The sequence below is a fragment of the Gopherus flavomarginatus genome, chromosome 14, assembly GCF_025201925.1.
Source record: "Gopherus flavomarginatus isolate rGopFla2 chromosome 14, rGopFla2.mat.asm, whole genome shotgun sequence".
NCBI classification, from domain to species: domain Eukaryota; kingdom Metazoa; phylum Chordata; order Testudines; family Testudinidae; genus Gopherus; species Gopherus flavomarginatus.
In genome coordinates this window covers 8,474,484-8,491,511 of record NC_066630.1, presented here as the reverse complement: position 1 = coordinate 8,491,511, position 17,028 = coordinate 8,474,484, and the positions used below count along the sequence as shown (strand labels likewise).

At 44.2% G+C, this 17,028-nt stretch overlaps 1 protein-coding gene across 6 annotated transcripts in view; it reads left to right on the top strand.

Annotated features, from left to right (window-relative positions):
- The window catches only part of CRISPLD2 (cysteine rich secretory protein LCCL domain containing 2), a 45,297-nt gene extending 34,226 nt beyond the window's left edge, over positions 1 to 11,071 (top strand). For all 6 annotated transcript variants that reach the window (XM_050923262.1, XM_050923265.1, XM_050923263.1 and 3 more), the window contains 2 exons: positions 3,684 to 3,817; positions 6,430 to 11,071. In XM_050923262.1, the coding sequence (XP_050779219.1) occupies positions 3,684 to 3,817; positions 6,430 to 6,484 (189 nt within the window). In that variant the 3' untranslated portion in view covers positions 6,485 to 11,071. The remainder of the gene's footprint in view (positions 1 to 3,683; positions 3,818 to 6,429) is intronic.
- The last annotated feature ends 5,957 nt before the right edge of the window (positions 11,072 to 17,028 follow it).

Here is a 17,028-nt window from a genome sequence, read left to right as displayed (position 1 = left end):
AACCAAAATATTGATGATTTTTCATTCTTTATCAGCAATAACGTCACTTATTTTTCATTCCAAGTTGTTCCAGTTTCTATCGGTGCTTTCTTTTTGAACGGCTTTCATACAAACTGTCCCAAAAGGCCTTGTTGAGTTAAGCAGTAGAAATGCAGAGATAAATAATATTGGCGGGAGAAGGAAATGAACTGGCACAGCCAAAGAGGAAGGTGTTATTTTTATGGCATACGCACAGAGAGTTACGAATCCCCTCTTCCCCCCCTCCCCCCGCCCTGTTCATTTATTGTGTTCCTGGAGGGTTGCAAGGTAACACTACTTTATTTCTTAGAATCCAGAAACCTAACACAGCAACAACCAGAAACACAGAGAAAGCAGGCTGCCCTCTAAGGCAGAGAGGCACAACTCAACCCACCTTTGCTCCAGACTGGCTCTTTATCAGACTGACTGCTGAAAGAGCCAGATTTCAGGCTTCCCTACGCAGCCCCTTAGCCTGGAAGCAGAACTAGGAGCCCCTCTTACAACTTAGGGTGATAGCTTGTAATTTTAACACAGGTTTCAATACACCACAGAAGAGAGGTGTTTCAGCTGAGATCTGAAATGAGGCAGAAAGAAACAGACGCTTCCAGGCAGCAGGATGTGCAAGGGAGAAGGCTCTTGCACGAACAAATGGCCAGACTGTATGGAGGGACAGAGAAAGGAGAGTAATGTTAATACTAGCTGTGGGGGAGGAGAATGGGACGGTTGCTGGCCTATATTCTATGGTGATGGACATGCTATACATGAACCTGCAAAGGATTGTTTTTAAGAGGGATTTGTTTCTTTATGGTAGATAAAGAGACCCCACAGGGATTTTCCGTCCCCCTATTTGTTTTTACCTTTAGAAATATCTGCCATTTCATTCCTGGTTTTGCAGGCGGCCATTTCTCACTGAAGTTAATGAGAGCTACAGGTGCGTGGTGCTGCTGGAAATCAGGTTGCTTTTATTTTAGGCACCTAAATATGGATGTAGGATCTTAAATGTAAGTGCCCAGGTTTGAAAATGTTGGCCTGGTTCTTTGTAGCGGTTAAAATAAAAAGTTGGACTGTTCTCCTCTGCACCTTTGTTTATTCAGTGAAGACAAATTCCACTGTTGCTAATGCTGAAAGGAATGTCTCTGAGGCTGTGGGCTGTGTATCAGGCAGGGATCTTTATCAAAGCTATGTGAGAGCTTTTACAAAACACAGGAGCATTGGGAGATGTATACATAACGAATCATGCAACCGTCTTGCTTGGTTCATGGTGAGACTTGCGCTTGAAAGGGAAATGTGTGTCCCATTCATGTTCAGAAACCCTGAGGAGATGAGAGAGAGAGAGACTGTCTCTCTGCTGTTGTGAGATAAAGGTAGTTTAGCCTCCAGCAGTCTCATTTGTGAGGCAATTAGCTGGGGAGAGATTTCCTGAAGAAGGAAGCCTGCATAACGAGGCCGATTTTTATCACCAGTGGAAACTGCAGCATGTTGCTGAACCCCTGAGGAGGGACACATCTTTGTTTTCAGGCTAGTCACACTAAATGGAGACTTGATGGGTGACTTACAGCTTGTCTACACTTGGGTTGCTACAGTGACACAACTTCAGTGTAGACGCTGCGTATGCAAATGGGGCAGGTTCTCCTGTTGGCGTAGGTAATCCACCTCCCCAAGAGGCAGTAGCTAGTCTTCTGTTTCCCTAGTGCTGTCTACAGTGGGGTCTGGTCAGCTTAACTAAATTGCTCAGGGGTGTGGATTTTTCACACCCCTGAGTGACCTAGCTGGGTCAACCTCATTTTTAGTGTAGACTAGGACTTAGTTCATAGGCCTATTTCATTATTAATAGTTTGATGCAGCTGGTGCCGGACAGGCGCCCCCCCCCCCCCACCCCAAAGATCCCAGTTCTGCAGGGAGGGAAGCATTCCAGAGATACTAGGATCCATCCCAAGAAAATGGGGCTGAGGCAGAAGCAGAGAACCTGCTATGTGGTATCTTTTGCTGTGCGATTCCTGAGGTGCTAGTGCCCTACCTTTTGGGAGAAAACTCCTCCATCCTCCTAGTAATTCCCATCTTCAGAGCACTTTTCAGACAACTCATTAAGATAAAGACTCCTTGGCAAGATAGAAGATAGGAACCCAATAGGCTGATAGGGGAAGGGGTATGTAAAAAACAGAATGGCCAAACAATGAGCAGGCAGAAGAACAACAAGTTCTGGAAGAAAGGAATGCCTTGGAAAGAACACCATTAAGGATTTGTCCCAGTGGAGAGTGTTACAAATAGCCTTGGACAGTGCATTCAGGACAGTTTAATTTAATGAGCCAATTTTAGATTTACAGATTTCCCATTGCATACTAGGGCAAATTCAGGGCATATCTTCCAAACAAAGTGTTCCTGTGCTGTCTTGCCCATATATAGAAGCAAAACCAAACTGGCAATTAAAACTGTAAAAGCTGCCAAGAGATAGGCAATCCAAAATGATAAATATATAGGAAATGGGGGGAAACCTGCCTTTTAAGGCCTTGGAGAGTGAGTGAGCATGATCTATAGTACACAGATGCTGCTGGGATATTGCTTTGCAGGCTCTGCAGTGGAAGTTTGATTTTTTTAAAGATCAAGAAGTTTGTGGATTTTGGATTTTCACCTGTTCCGATCCTTGTTACTAGAGTTGAGTTTTGTTGTTCTAACTAGCAGTGTATAACTTTTAGAAGGTTCACGTCCAAGTTCATATTGAGCCTTAGAGTTCTCTGCTACCTCTCTATTTCCTGGATGTTTTTGTAGCTTAATCATCAGTTGCTGGTAGGTTCTGTTCCTGCGGCAAACAAAACAAAATAAAAAACAGAAGCATGCACTACAGAGATTGCAGGCCTCATTTTCATGATTGCCTGCTACACTTGGTGTAGTCAGTAGGAGCGGTGGGTTCTCAGCACCTCTGAAAACCAGATCGTGATGAAAGAAGCTCATCTTAGCTTTTGGAAAGATGGGACCTAACACGTCTCAAGTTAAATGATCATTTATTTCTTTAGGCCAAATTCACCAAGGATCTCTGCTGTTTCCCACCAGCAAACAGTTGCAGAACCTCTGCTACCTTGCAGACAATGCAAAGTGGCCACACCCTCTCATGTGGACAAAGGCAGGGTTGAGGAGGACAAGATGTGCCATTGCAGCACCAAAAGAGGGCGCACTGACTAATGTAGACAGGGCCTGGCTGGCTGATAAATCCATTGATTCAATCATTCTCCTCTTGGCAGAGTTCCTGTTGTGACCAATGGGCTGTTAGACCAACCCGTTGACACAGGTGCATAGAGAGAAGTAGTGGTAATGCTGCTTAGCCTCCATAGGGCAGTCATTACACCTCCCTGTGCCAGCTATGCTGAATTCTCACCATTTGCAATTAGTGGCAGGGACCATGCAACATCTGCAAGAGCTCATCTAGGTTTATTTGGTCCTGCCTCAGACAGAAGGCTGGGCTGGATGACTTCTCGAGGTCCCTTCTAGCTCTACATCTCTATGATTCTGTGATCTGTAGAGTCCTTTCTCATTGCTCAGGCTGGAAGACAAACAACCTTCCCATACGTCTCTCCTTCACATAAGTCTCTCTTCATTCTTCCTCATTTTCCTAGTCATCAGAAAAAGGTCTTGGAGCCCCAGCTAAATCCATTTATTTTATGATCTTTCAGAGTTCCAGTATCTGCAAAACAGCCGTGCACGCTGGAGTCATTAAAGATGAGACTGGCGGTTATGTGGATGTAATGCCTGTGAACAAGAAGAAAAACTACGTTGGCTCTTTGAAGAATGGCGTCCAATCTGAGAGGTAGGGTCACTTTCCTTTTTTGTGATCAATTTGTGAAAATGTGGATGATAGGAATTGAATATACAAGCTAAGTGATTCTAACATGTCACTGTAAGCTCAGAGAAACAAACGACCAAAATAATGTGTCATCCCTTCTTTGCCTTTTGCAACTGAATGCATTACTCTTGGACTCTGTATATTAAGGATGTAATACTGTTAAGCTTGTCCTTCGTTTACAAATGAGTTTAAACTAGTCAAAATATGAATACACTGTTAATAAATTTAACTGGGTATACAGCCCTTTAAAATTTACTCTGGTTTTTAGCAAAGTCATTATTAATTAATGTTAGGGGAGCAGTTTCACATGAATTTTATCCTAAAACATTTTGGCAAATTAACACCACTGAAAAGATAAACACATGGTCTGCATCTTTCATCATACAGTCAGCTTTGTGGCTTTCACTTGGGAATTCCACTGCTGAGTACTGGGAAGTCTAATATATTTAATAGCATAAGAACATGAGAATGGCCATGCTGGGTCAGACCCATGGGTCTTTTAGTCCAATATCCTCTCTTCTGACAGTGGCCTGAATCTGTTGATTAGAAGTGATTTCTCTGTTCTTGTAGAAAGCATTCTAAATCAATCAACATGCCAGCACACTCTCTTGAGAGGATAAAACAGTGCTTCTGAATAGTGGGTTGTACCTTCATGTGACAATTCCTGATTCTTTTTGGGGGAGTTGGGGATGGTCCAACTTGGCACTATATTGTGTGTGTGTGTGTGTGTGTGTGTGTGTGTGTGTGTGTGTGTGTGTGTGTGTGAAAAGAGAGAGAGAGCATGCATGCGCATGCTACAGACTTTCATGCCTTCAAATCTATTACAGAGTAGTTGAGATGCATGGAATAAAGCTGGCATCATCTTAAAACAAGGCTGGTGAGCTATCCAGAGCTCAGTTTGGGTACACTTATCATTCTGCATCACATTTTTTGCAGTTACGCTGTGCAAACGTTTTGTTTGTTTCAATTTGCACATGGACACGCCCCCTCAAGATGTTTGCTCAGCCACTTGTCAATGGTGAATACATTAAATCCTTAACACACAAAAGAAGAACTCAATTCAAAAAGGCGGAGATTTTCAGATCTTGCTTTTTTGCAGACCTACATTGTCCACACTCCTACTCTGATGGAGCAAGCGACTGCAGGCTTTAATGCCCAATTATGTGCCTGACTGGTCTATTGAATGTACAATCGGTGCAGTTATATGTGAAACGCACTTGAATTTAGGCACACATTTTGCATGTGCAGCACTCTGAAAATGCAACCCAACAGATTTAATAATCTCACTTAAATTCAGAGTCTGAAAACGGTCACAGTTTGGCTCAAGGGGAGAGGAGAATGAGACTCAGCTAAGTTGCCTCTGGTTAGCAGATAGCGTTTGGGAACTGTACTGATGGGAAATCTGTAGGGTTGCTATCTCTTGTATGTGTGCGGTGCAAAGTGCATTTACCAGGAAAAAACCCTCTTTTTTTAAAAAATTGGAATTGGCAGTGGACTGGAAACTGCCACTGTTATGTTTTTCCTAACAGTTCCTTGGAACACACAGTGTAATTAACATACAAGAAAGAAGTTATTGGGTTAATTCCACCAGTCCAGCAAGACAAGTATCTCTTGCTCAGTCCTGTCAGCAGGAATGAGTAGGAGGAAATACAGTGTCCAGATTTCTCTCTCTCTCCCCCCCAGCCCACCTTCCCGTAGGGGTGCTGGACTGAGAAATATTTCCCAAGACAGTTTACATCAGGAATTAGTGAAAAGAGAGGCCTCTAGAGCTCAGACTGTCTCCAGAGACCCAGCTGCTTTTATTTTTCACAGTGGGTACTCCACCTCCGCTCCTGCCCTGAGGCTCCACCCCTTCCCCCAAGGCCCCACCTGGCTCTGTCTCTTCTGTCCCTGTTCCACCCCCCCAAGACCCTGCTCATGCCCTGCCCCCACTCCACCCCATCCCCTGAGGCCCGCCTTCCTGCCGCTTACTGCTCTCTGCTCTCCCCCAAGCACTTCCTGCCAGCCACCAAACAGCTGATCGGTTGCCCCGATGAACAGCTGATTGGCAATGCCGCCAAACAGTCATGGCTTGTGGGTGCCAAGCACCCCCTATTTTTTTTCCCGTGGGTGCTTCAGCCCTTGAACACCCATGGAGTCCGTGCTTATAGATGCCCCTCAACTTTTATGCTTTTGCTTTTGGTGTGGTACTCATGGCCTCCTTGTCACTTGCACTGACTCCCTTGTTGTAGTGACGGCTCACTGTTCTCCTGTATTGAATCATGTGGGAGGTGGTCGGGTAGGTAACAGCTTTTCAGTGCACTCTTAAGTTTCACCGGCTATACATTAGTGCCTTTCCGTGGAGAGAAAAAAAAAAAAAAAACAAAAAAACAAGCATCAGGGCTCATTGTGGTAATGGAAACTCCTGAACTGGGAGTAATGGAAGCTCAGGTGCTTCAGAAATTCAGAATGCAGATATGCAAATAAAGATGCATTCGAATCAAATGAATAATTGAAACAACTGATTTCCTTACTGCCATGACTATGTGGGGAGCTGGTGCATCTCCCTAAGGTTCATAGTGATTGTTCTTTTTCAGCTTGAAGAGTCCCAGTGAAGGGATGGCTTTCCGAATTTTTTCCGTGAAGCAGTAAATTCCATGGCAAGTTTCTTCTGGAGAACAATCCACTGATCTTGAGGGACAGCAACATTCATTTGATGGCATCTGCTCTGAACACATTCTCCTTGCCAATTTCTTTCAGGGAAAAACGGTTCTGACTCAACTGTCCACGTCACATCTGCACCAGTTCAGTATTTTTTTTTTTTTTTTACAAATTCTAGGGCATTCAGACTGTTGTAACTTCAAATTCCAAAAGAGGTGTGCTGAACAGCTCGAGTGTGGATTAATTTACAACGAGTATCGGAACCCCCGGCTGGTCCACAGATAGTGTTTTAGGTCTTGAAGTACCTACCCCAATGGAAGTTCCAACACATGTTGGCAAGGTGGAATATGTAGTGCGGATGGTGGGCCCTTTAAAAAAATAGTTTTAAAGCTGCTCCTTTGGTGGGGTGAGGCATACAACTTCTTTGGAACTGTTTGTATGACAGGGTTGGCTTTTCTGTTTAAGAGCAAAACCTTTGTTTTCCTTATCAGATCACATGTGCGTAGGAAACGTTGAGTGAGGTCTGTGGCATATTGCATTAGGGCAAGTGATATCATGATGTAACATGCTGTCAGAGGTCTCGTGGCTTGCCTGAAGGACTCCTGGAGATGAGGTTGTCTGGAAAATGTGGTGAAAGTAAGAAAAAGTGGTGAAGATCCCCGCCGCTGAGAAACAAGGATCCCAGCCAACCACACATACGGTGTTGATGTTTGCTGGCCAAACATTATCAGATAGTTAGGAATTTGAGTTACCTATGAGAAGTTGTGGAATTAGAGCTCCTGTCCTGGCACATCTCTGTATTATGCTACACACCTTTTTTTTTTTTTTAATTTACAGTTAAATGCAATTTATTGTTCTATACAGCAGTGCTGGTTTTGTCTGTAGTAGTTAAGCAGTGATAAAAAGTTACTTATTTTTTTTTTAGAAATGGGTGCATCTATATAAAGTGTGTTCACTTTATCTTCATGACGTTTTTTGTACAGTTCTGAGGCTTTAAATATACAGAATGGGGCTGGATTGTTTGCTTGCATACAATCAATACCATATAGTGATCTTAGCTTCTAACATGATTGCTGTGTCTGTGAGCATCTGGAATCCAAAGTGTTGGGTTTTAAAAACTTGTATGTCTTCTAATGAATTTATGTTTAATAATTTGAGTCATTCTGCTATGACCAGCTGTTTAAATACATTGCATAGAATGGTTTAGAGGGAATTAAAACTAGCCACAAAATCAGTCTAGTATGAACTCCCAACTGTTAGAGAGTTATTAGAATTGGTCTAAGCATCTTAACTTAGTAACTTACATTAACCCTGAGAAGGCAACATAACCTTTAACTCTTTGGTTGATGTAAAAAGGTAGGTATCCCTTCACTCAGTAACTCGGTTGTAGTATGTGACATATGAGGAATATTTCACTTACTGTTACAATTATTTAGCCACTCTATCTGGCAGATGTTTCATGCCTTTCCATAGCCTTCCAAGGTCCAAGCTATGTTTAAATTGAACTAGAGGGATAGGAAAACCAGCTATAAACCTATTCCAAAACGTGGACCAATAGCATTATATGGATAAGTACTTATTTAATTTTTAAACTCCATGAAATTAGCAAGGAAATTACATGTCAGTCCCTTTGTTTCATAACTGAGGTTTCCTTTCTTTGCAAAATCTGAGTTTAAAAAGAGACCTTTCATAACTGAGCAGGTTTGCACGTTTTCGAGAAGTTACACACAGCAAACCTACTTTTGGAATGGCTCTGGTAATTATTTATTTAATGTGGTCTTTTAAGGTATGTTGTTTGCTTTGTAGTAAGGAAAACCAGTTACATTTTCAAGGTAAATTTCTGTGACAAATAGCTGGAATGTGTCTTTAAAAAGTACCTGTTCGGAAGTGACTAAAATCTTGGCCATGAGATAAGTCAGATTCCTTGTTTTGCCTATTATGAATAGTAAGATTGGAAACAGGCTACTCTAATCCCACCAAATTTTGTAGTATGATTCCGTGGCCTTCATAGGCCAAATAGGAGTTACACCTTCAATAGCTGAGGCTAGAAATGGAAAACGTAATAAGGATCAATCAAATGTCCACTGAAGTCAGTGGCAGCCTTTCCATTGAATTCATGGGTGTTGGATTGGGCTCATTTAGTTCTATTGTACATCCCAGTCAAAGTAGATCATCTTTCCGTCATTGCCCTGGCCATGAGAATCAGTCATCTTGTAGAAGGATGGACAGAAATCTGGACTGGAATAGCAGGAAGATCTGAGAATCACCAAGAAGTATATATACAAATTCAATTGACTTTCTTACAAAAGAGGAAAATGCAAAACATAAAAAGTGAAGTTGTGAATATAAAATAAATTATATCATCCATTCTATAGCTTGAATTATCTTCAGCCAAACAATCTGGATTTTCAGAAACAGGTATTAGTGTACGTCTGTGTCTCTGGTTAGTGTTATATATGCTGTACAACAGAGAAATCAGGACTTCAATGAACAATCATTCTTTGAAGTTCTGGGTGCTATTAGTTAAATAATATCTGTACCGTATTTAGGAAGGGTCACATCCTGCATGGCATTATTAAGGCATATCTTTAGTTGTGTTCAATTGTATATACCAGCTGCCCATATTTAGGTGGAACAGGCTCTGTTTTAGCCAATTATATACTGATTTTACATCTGTCTTACCAAAGCTTTTCTCAGTCTAATATGTTTCAATAGAGCTTTCAGAGGCAGTGTCTCCTTGTCTTTATGTTATCAAATGCCCTGATTTAGGCACCAATTCAGCAAGGTACTTAAGAACGTGCCACACTTTAAGCATGTGAGTAGCTTCACTGATGTCAAGGGGGTCAGATTTTTAAAGGTATTTAGGTGCCTAACTACACTGAGATCAACAGGCATTAGGGATCCAGTAGCTAAGCACCTCACTGAATTGAAGCCTCAGAGGTTTTCATTGCTGGCAAATAAGTTTAATTTCAACCCCAATAAAATCAACGAGAAACATCATGTCACACAATTGTCACTGAAAAGAATCTGGTTCCACATGCTGGATTTCCAGAGAGCATAAGAAGTTTCTTTGGTCAGAGTTACTGAATTGCTGTTCTAAATAAGGGCACTTTCCTGAATCAGGGCCCCACGAGTAGTCCCACTGGAGTTAATGTGCATTGGAAGCAATCGAGGGCAGAGTACCCAAAGTCAATGGGACCATTTGAGACAGATTTTTGTTACCAATCTGTGTGAGGCTGTAGGATTGTTAGGGGAGGAGATGAAGGAGCACACCCAGGGTCTAAGTTTTAAAACTTTATTAATAAAATAACAGCAGTGAGTGTTGGGGGCTCCCCACGTTACTCAGAGGAAGGAAAAACGTGTTAGTGCCTATGCCCTAATCCATTTTCATACTCACACACACACAACCCACAGCTGGTCAATCCTGAGTGTAACGTAAGAAGAAGAGGGGAAAGGGTGGACGAGAGTTCTGTCCTGTGCACAGGCCGCTCAGGGTCCACTGTTGATTTTTGATTTGCTTTAGCTCTTAGGAGGGTTTTAAGTCCTCGGGTTTTTGGGGGGTGTTTTGTTTAGGGACCTTTATCCCTATTGCTTTTTGTATCACTTCAAACTGGCTTTCTGTGGCCTCCTCAGCTTTCCCAAAACACACTGGCTTCAGGGACGTGGGCTTCTGTTTTCCTCCTTGCTGGCCTTTATCGTTTCACCAGTTTTGCAATCCCCTATCTAGCTGACCCCCCCTTTTCCCACAGTTGGCTGGGGTTGGGTAAGAAGCAGATGTGGTTGCAGGTTTTTTGGCTACATAGTCTGTTCGAGCGCTGTGACCTTGGACTGGAGCCCGCATCTTATTTTCAGGCTGAGCTGAGGTGTTGAGTTAACCCATTTTCTTCTCCCTGCCGCCCCTTTCGGCCTCTCACAACCTGCAGAGGAATCTTCCACTCCACAGGCAAACCTTTAACCCTTCCCAAAATGGCTTGCGATGTTCGCAACAGCGTTAGTAACATACAATGCTGATTTGCCTCCCCGGGAGGGTCTCCCTGAGGGAGGCAGCCACTGGGTTGTGACACATTAACATAGTAAGTGCTACTGTACGGAGCATAAGTTCGTGTATCCGAATTTGGCCCCATTTTGATTTTTTTCACTATGTGGTGTGTGGATACGGGAGAACAGCAAAGAGGGGAAAAAACCCACTAAAACATAAGAGGAGTCACTTGGGTTTTTATTTTAGTGTCACACCAAGATTTTACGGCAATTGAAGTTGGGAATTAGATCATTTGAAACCCCTCCCTAACAACTGCATTTCTGTTGCTCTTACCTGGCTTTGAAGCAGCGATTGATTTGAATAGCTATTGACCATAGGCTGCCTCAGCCTGCAGTTTATGTATTTGCCTTTTTTCTATGAAAAACGGGTTTTTGTTTTTACTGCTTCCTGTGTACAAAAGTTTTAGTGTAAATGGGTTTTGCCTTCGCATGATCTTTACGGGGCCGCATTTTTGTTTATAAAATTATCATTTTTCTAAATGCAGAACTGTAAAATATCTTTGTTTTCTGAATTGTGAAATAAAACCCATGCAAAAAACAGATGACCAGCCTTGTTTTTAATGTTTAATTTTTCAGTGGCTTAATTTGGGAGGCTGGGCCTGAGCTACCGATTTATTTATTTATTTATTTATAATACATTAGCACCTGGCCTCCCCAACTGAGATCCCAAGGTGCTTGGTGCTGTGCAAATGTGCCAACGGCCATCTTGACCGACATACCGTGGATTGAATCAGGGACTTCCAAAGCTGAAAACGTAAATCTCTACAGTTTTAACTAAGGGGCCGGGCTCTGTAGCTGGGGTTGTAATGGACTCACATCTTCTGTAGATTGGGCACAGAGGGGAATCTATTATTTTGGGGAAGTTCTATGGTCTATGTCATACAGGAGGTCAAACTAGATCACAGTGGTCCATTCTGGCCTTGGAATCTATGGATCTACAATAGACACTGAACAATAGGTTATATATAGGTCTGGGCTACCTTACAAAATTAGGTTGACTTATGTCTACACTCAAATTTGTCTCCATCTGACGTAAGTGCCCCATTAGAGCGACAGAGTAAAACCACCTTTCCTAACAGTGTGGAGCCATCGTCGAGCTACCTAAGTCGACACAAAGTGAGCGTAGACACTGCGCGACCTGTGCAGTCCCTAATGGTCCTCCATCAGCTCAGGTCCCATAGGGTCCTAGTCCCTGTGACAGCGATTGCTCTGGCCATGATTGTAAACTGCACTACTCATGAGTCACGGAGACTGGAAGCCACACAATTCCTTTAAAATCTCCCAAGTGTTTTGGACAGGGTCGGCTTTAGGCCTATTCCATCAATTGCCCTGAATCGGGCCCCGCGCCTAAGAGGGCCCTGAGCCCAGTGAGAATCCGTTCCTTGTCTAGAGGTGCCTTTTTAATTTTTACTCACCTGGCGGTGCTCTGGGTCTTCGGTGGCACTTCAGTGGCGCGTTCTTCGCTCAGTCTGGGTCTTCGGCGGCGGGTCCTTCAGTGCCGCTGAGGACCTGGAGCAAGTGAAGGACCCGTCGCCGAAGACTCAGAGCACCGTCCAGTGAGTACAGCCCCACATGTTATTTTACATGTGTGGTTTTTTTTTTAAAAGAACAGGAGTACTTGTGGCACCTTAGAGACTAACAAATTTATTTCAGCATAAGCTTTCGTGGGCTGAAATATGCTGAAGTATGCTGAAATAAATTTGTTAGTCTCTAAGGTGCCACAAGTACTCCTGTTCTTTTTGCGGACACAGACTAACATGGCTGCTACACTGAAACATTTTTTTTTAGTCATCCCTGCCAGGGGCCAGTTGAAACTGTTCGAATTGGGCCCCGCACTTCCTAAAGCCAGCCCTGGTTTTGGAAGTGTCTTTTCCTGATTGCCTGCCTTGATGGGGCACGCTGAGCTGTGCTCTCTTGTTGTGTGCAACTGCCCAAGAGACCATGCCAGCTCCATTTACTAGATGCATTCATGCCTGGAGTAGACAAGAAGTATTGGTTCTCCTGATCCTGTGGGAGAGAAAAGGCTGTGTAAGGTCAGCTATGGACCAGCTGTAGAAAGATTACATAGGAGACACAGGTAAAGGGGTAGGACAGGGATCTGCAGCAGTGTCATATGAAAGTGAGGGAACTGTGAAAGGCGTTACACAAGGCGAGGGACGCCAACAATAGATCTGCTGCTGAGCTAGGGTTAGGATTCCTATAGGTAGAGCACTTGGAGCTACGGTTAAGGTTCCCATGGGTAGAGCTTCCCGCCTTAGGGTGTGGCCAAGTCATGGGCCAGGACCTGCTTGAGACTCTACCACAGTCTAGCAAGCCGAGTACAGATGAGCCTGATGAAGGGAAGGGACCTCAGGTGAGGGTGTACGTGCATTTTCCATTACAGTGTTTAAATTTAAAGATGGTGCCTATCCCTGTCCCCAAGGTATGACACAGGTATCAACTCTTAATTATTTTACTCATCGTATAAGAGGAGGCAGAATTATTATCTGCTTTACATTCCCCTGTTGGGCATGCAAAGCAGTTCATTTATGTACACAGGACGGGAGAGGTGGCTAGTGGGTCAATTGCCCGGGGCCCCGTGATTTAAAAGGGCCTGGCCAGATAGGATAGATATGTATTTTTTTAAATAAAAATTAAGATAAAAACCAAAAAAACTCCAGTTTCCTGCTGCTCAGTACAGACCACCATCCCTCATTGTGACAGTAACAGTTTACCAGTGCACTGCTGCACCCTGCTAGTCTGGCAGAGCGTCAGCAACAGCAGCCTCGGAACGACGGCGCTTGCTGCCTCCTCTGGCTGCTTGGGAACCGCTGTGCCTGCCATGCTGGCTCTCCGGCTGCGGGGCTGAGGACAGGGAGACACCAGGGCCAGCTTTAGGAAGTGCAGGGCCCAATTCAAACAGTTTCAACGAGGCCCTGGCAGGGATGACTTAAAAAAAAAAACACATGTAAAAAAACACATGGGGCTTGTATTCACCGGGCGGTGCTCTGAGTCTTCAGCGGCACTTCGGTGGTGGGGCCTTCACTCGCTCCATGTCTTCAGCGGCACTGAAGAATCCACTGCCGAAGTGTCACCGAAGACCCAGAGTAAGCGAAGGACCCGCCGCTGAAGTGCCGTCGAAGACATGGAGTGAAGGAACCACCGCTGAAGTGCCACTGAAGTCCCAAAGCGCTGCCAGGTGAGTAAAAATTAAAAAGGCGCCTCTAGCCAGGGAAAGGATTCTCACTGGGCACAGGGCCCAATTTGGGAGAATTGGTGGAATAGGCATAAAGCCGTCCCTCCCTAAGAGTAGGGCACTTGGAGCTAGGGTTAGAGTTCCTAAAGGTATGGCACTTGGAGCTACGGTTAGGGTTCCCATGGGTAGAGCTTCCTGCCCTAGGGTTAGAGTTTCTAAGGGTAGGGCACTTGGAGCTAAGGTTAGGGTTACTATGGATAGGGCACTTGGAGCTAGGGTTAGGGTTCCTATGGGTTGGGCATCCCATTCTAGGGTTAGGGTTCCTAAGGGTAAGGCACTTGGAGCTAGGGTTAGGGTTCCTATAGGTAGGGCACTTGAAGCTATGGTTAGGGTTCCCATGGGTAGAGATTCCCTCCCTAGGGTTAGGGTTCCTATGGTTAGGGCACTTGGAGCTAGGGCTAGGGTTCCTATGGGTAGTGCTTCCCGCCCTAGGGTTAGGGTTTTAAGTGGTAGGGCACTAGGAGCTAGGGTTAGGGTTCCTAAGGGTAGGGCGCCCCACCCTAGAGTTAGGGTTCCCATGGGTATGGCACTTGGAGCTAGGGTTAGGGTTCCTATGGGTATGGCTTCCCACCCTAAGGTTAGGGTAACTAACGGTAGGGCAATCGGAGCTAGGGTTAGGATACCTAAGGGTAGGGCACTTGTAGCTAGGGTTAGGGTTTCTATGGGTAGGGCACTTGTAGCTAGGGTTAGAGTTCCTATAGGTAGGGCACTTGGAGGTAGGGTTAGGGTTTCCTAAGGGTAGGGCACTTGGAGCTAGGGTTAGAGTTCCTATAGGTAGGGCACTTGGAGGTAGGGTTAGGGTTTCTATGGGTAGGGCACTTGGAGGTAGGGTTAGGGTTTCTATGGGTAGGGCACTTGGAGGTAGGGTTAGGGTTCCTGTGGGTAGGGCTTCCCGCCCTAGGGTAAGGATTCCTAAGGATAGGGCACTTGGAGCTAGGGTTAGGGTTCCTAAGGGTAGGGCTCTATGAGCTGACCCGTGAGAGCCCCAATGAATTATATATGTGCACTGAAAAGGACAAAAATTGTGCTGCCTTTCCAATTTCAAAGTCCCATCCATGTCCAAAGTTACCTGTTGTTTTTGCGCGTTGATTTTCCACAATGTTTTGCACCTCAGTACCTTTCTGTTTTTTGAAAATAAAATGATAGATCACAACTAGTATTGAAGAATGAACAGCGGTACTCAAAGCACCCAGTAACTTGTAAACCTAGAGCACCAAAGAAATGTAGAGCAGCTCGTGGGTTCAAGAAAACACCCAGCTGTGTTTATAAATGTACAGCGAGTGCTACACCATTCCTAACTGCGCCCAACGCTTCAGGCTGAGAGAACACCCCAGCACTGAACACTACTGTGGCTGACCGTTAAAGTGCTGTTCACAGACTTCTTCAAGCTTTTGTAATGGCCTTTGTGCCTGGCTGTGCAGAGTCAGCAGACAGCCGCTCCACCTCTGTCCTCCACCCTGGGGGCAGCTTTTCCTCGCAGGTATTATACAGGATGCAACAGACAGCTATAACCATTGCGATATTTTTTTCATTGAGCTCCAATCTCGTGAGTCAATGCTGCCAGCTTCCCTTAAATCTTCCAAAAGCACCTTGGACAGTCATTCTCCACCTGCTGAGTTGGTACTTGAATCTTTCTTTGCTCCTGTCAACATAGCAAGCAAAGATCTTCATGAGCCATGGGAGCAAGGGGTAGGCTACAGGCATTTTAATATTGCCAATGGTAATCCGCTAGTCAGGAAAGAATGTCCCTGCCTGCAATTTTCTGAACAGTCCTGTGTTAAAAATCAGACCATCATGCCCCTTACCTGACAAGTCCACATTGATATCAGTGAAGTCTCTCTGGTGATTCACCAAGGCTTGCATAACTGTCGAAAAGTAGCCCTTTCCTACGGATATACTCTGTGGCAAGGTGGATTAGTGCCAAAGTAGGGATAAGTGTGCCATCTATTGCCCCGCTGCGCTTCAGGAACCCTATTGCTGCAAAGCCACCCACTATGTCCTGCATACTGCTGAGAGTCAGAGTCCTGCATAGCAGGAGGCAGTTAATGGCCCTGCACGCTTGTATGACAATGGCTTCTCATCTGGATTTTCCACCTCCAAACTGATTTCCCACTGACTGGCAACAATCTAACATTCTAGCTTCCAGAAAACTGTCTTCTTTCCTGTCTGGGAGGGAAACTGTTTCTCCCTGTTTGGCCATAGATTTTAAAACATAATAGCATTAAGTATCCATATTTCCTCACATACATTTCATGAAGATATTAATCACCAGTTTCATTAGCTTTCAGAAAAGATCTCTCTCTTATAATGCAGTAGTATTGATTGTATACAATCAGTTGATTCAACTGCTTATCACTTGAGGTTCAGACTCCCTGTCTTTATAGAGCAGGAAAGTTTTGCAATGGGTTTTTCTGAAGGTTACTGTTTGAGCTGTGAGGACGGCGACAAGGAGTCTGGTGGTGAAGGAAGCTCCATGCTGTTTGTTCCCCCACTTGCAAACTTAATAGCTTTGTTTATCTAATATGTAAAAACGGGCCGTCATTTTTTGCCTGAAGATCAGAGAATCAAACACACACAGTCCTTTGTCTAGGGCAGATTTGTTTACCAACTTCCCTTGACATGCCTTGTTTAAACACACTTTAGTCATAATTCTAGCCTATATGCATAACTCTTAATACCCACTGTGTACATACATCACACAGGAATACAAATGATCAGTGAGTTGTTAGTTTTCAAATGATACTTTACATGGTATATTTTGTACAAAGATTACTGTAATGTGCGGGATGCTTAGTATCACGCACAGCCTCTCCAGCTGCTGCAATGTAGGCAGACCCAAAGAGCTTCCACACAGGGGTTTAATGTGGTTTAATTAGTCCACTTTAAATTCACACTGTTAGTTAATTTGGATTAATTTTCCTGAGTGCCCTGTGTAGACAAGCCATAGTGAAGTTGTCATCTTAGCCTGCAGCCAGACTGATACAATAGCTCTGAGAGGTATGAACTGCCCGATCATCTTGATGGGTTATTAACGTTAAAAAAGACGACACCATAAATAGCAGCAGTATTCACTGCTCATTATTTTAGCAAAGCACTTCTGTAGCTAATGTGCTTATTCCACAATCCCAAACTGCCTCCTTCACCTCCCAGATGCAAAGGACACTAACGGTCTCCCTGCTCAGTTCCCCAAACCTACGATGATAAACCAGTGGCCCACTGGAAATGTGGGAAGGGTCATATAAATTGAATGTAATAGCAAAAT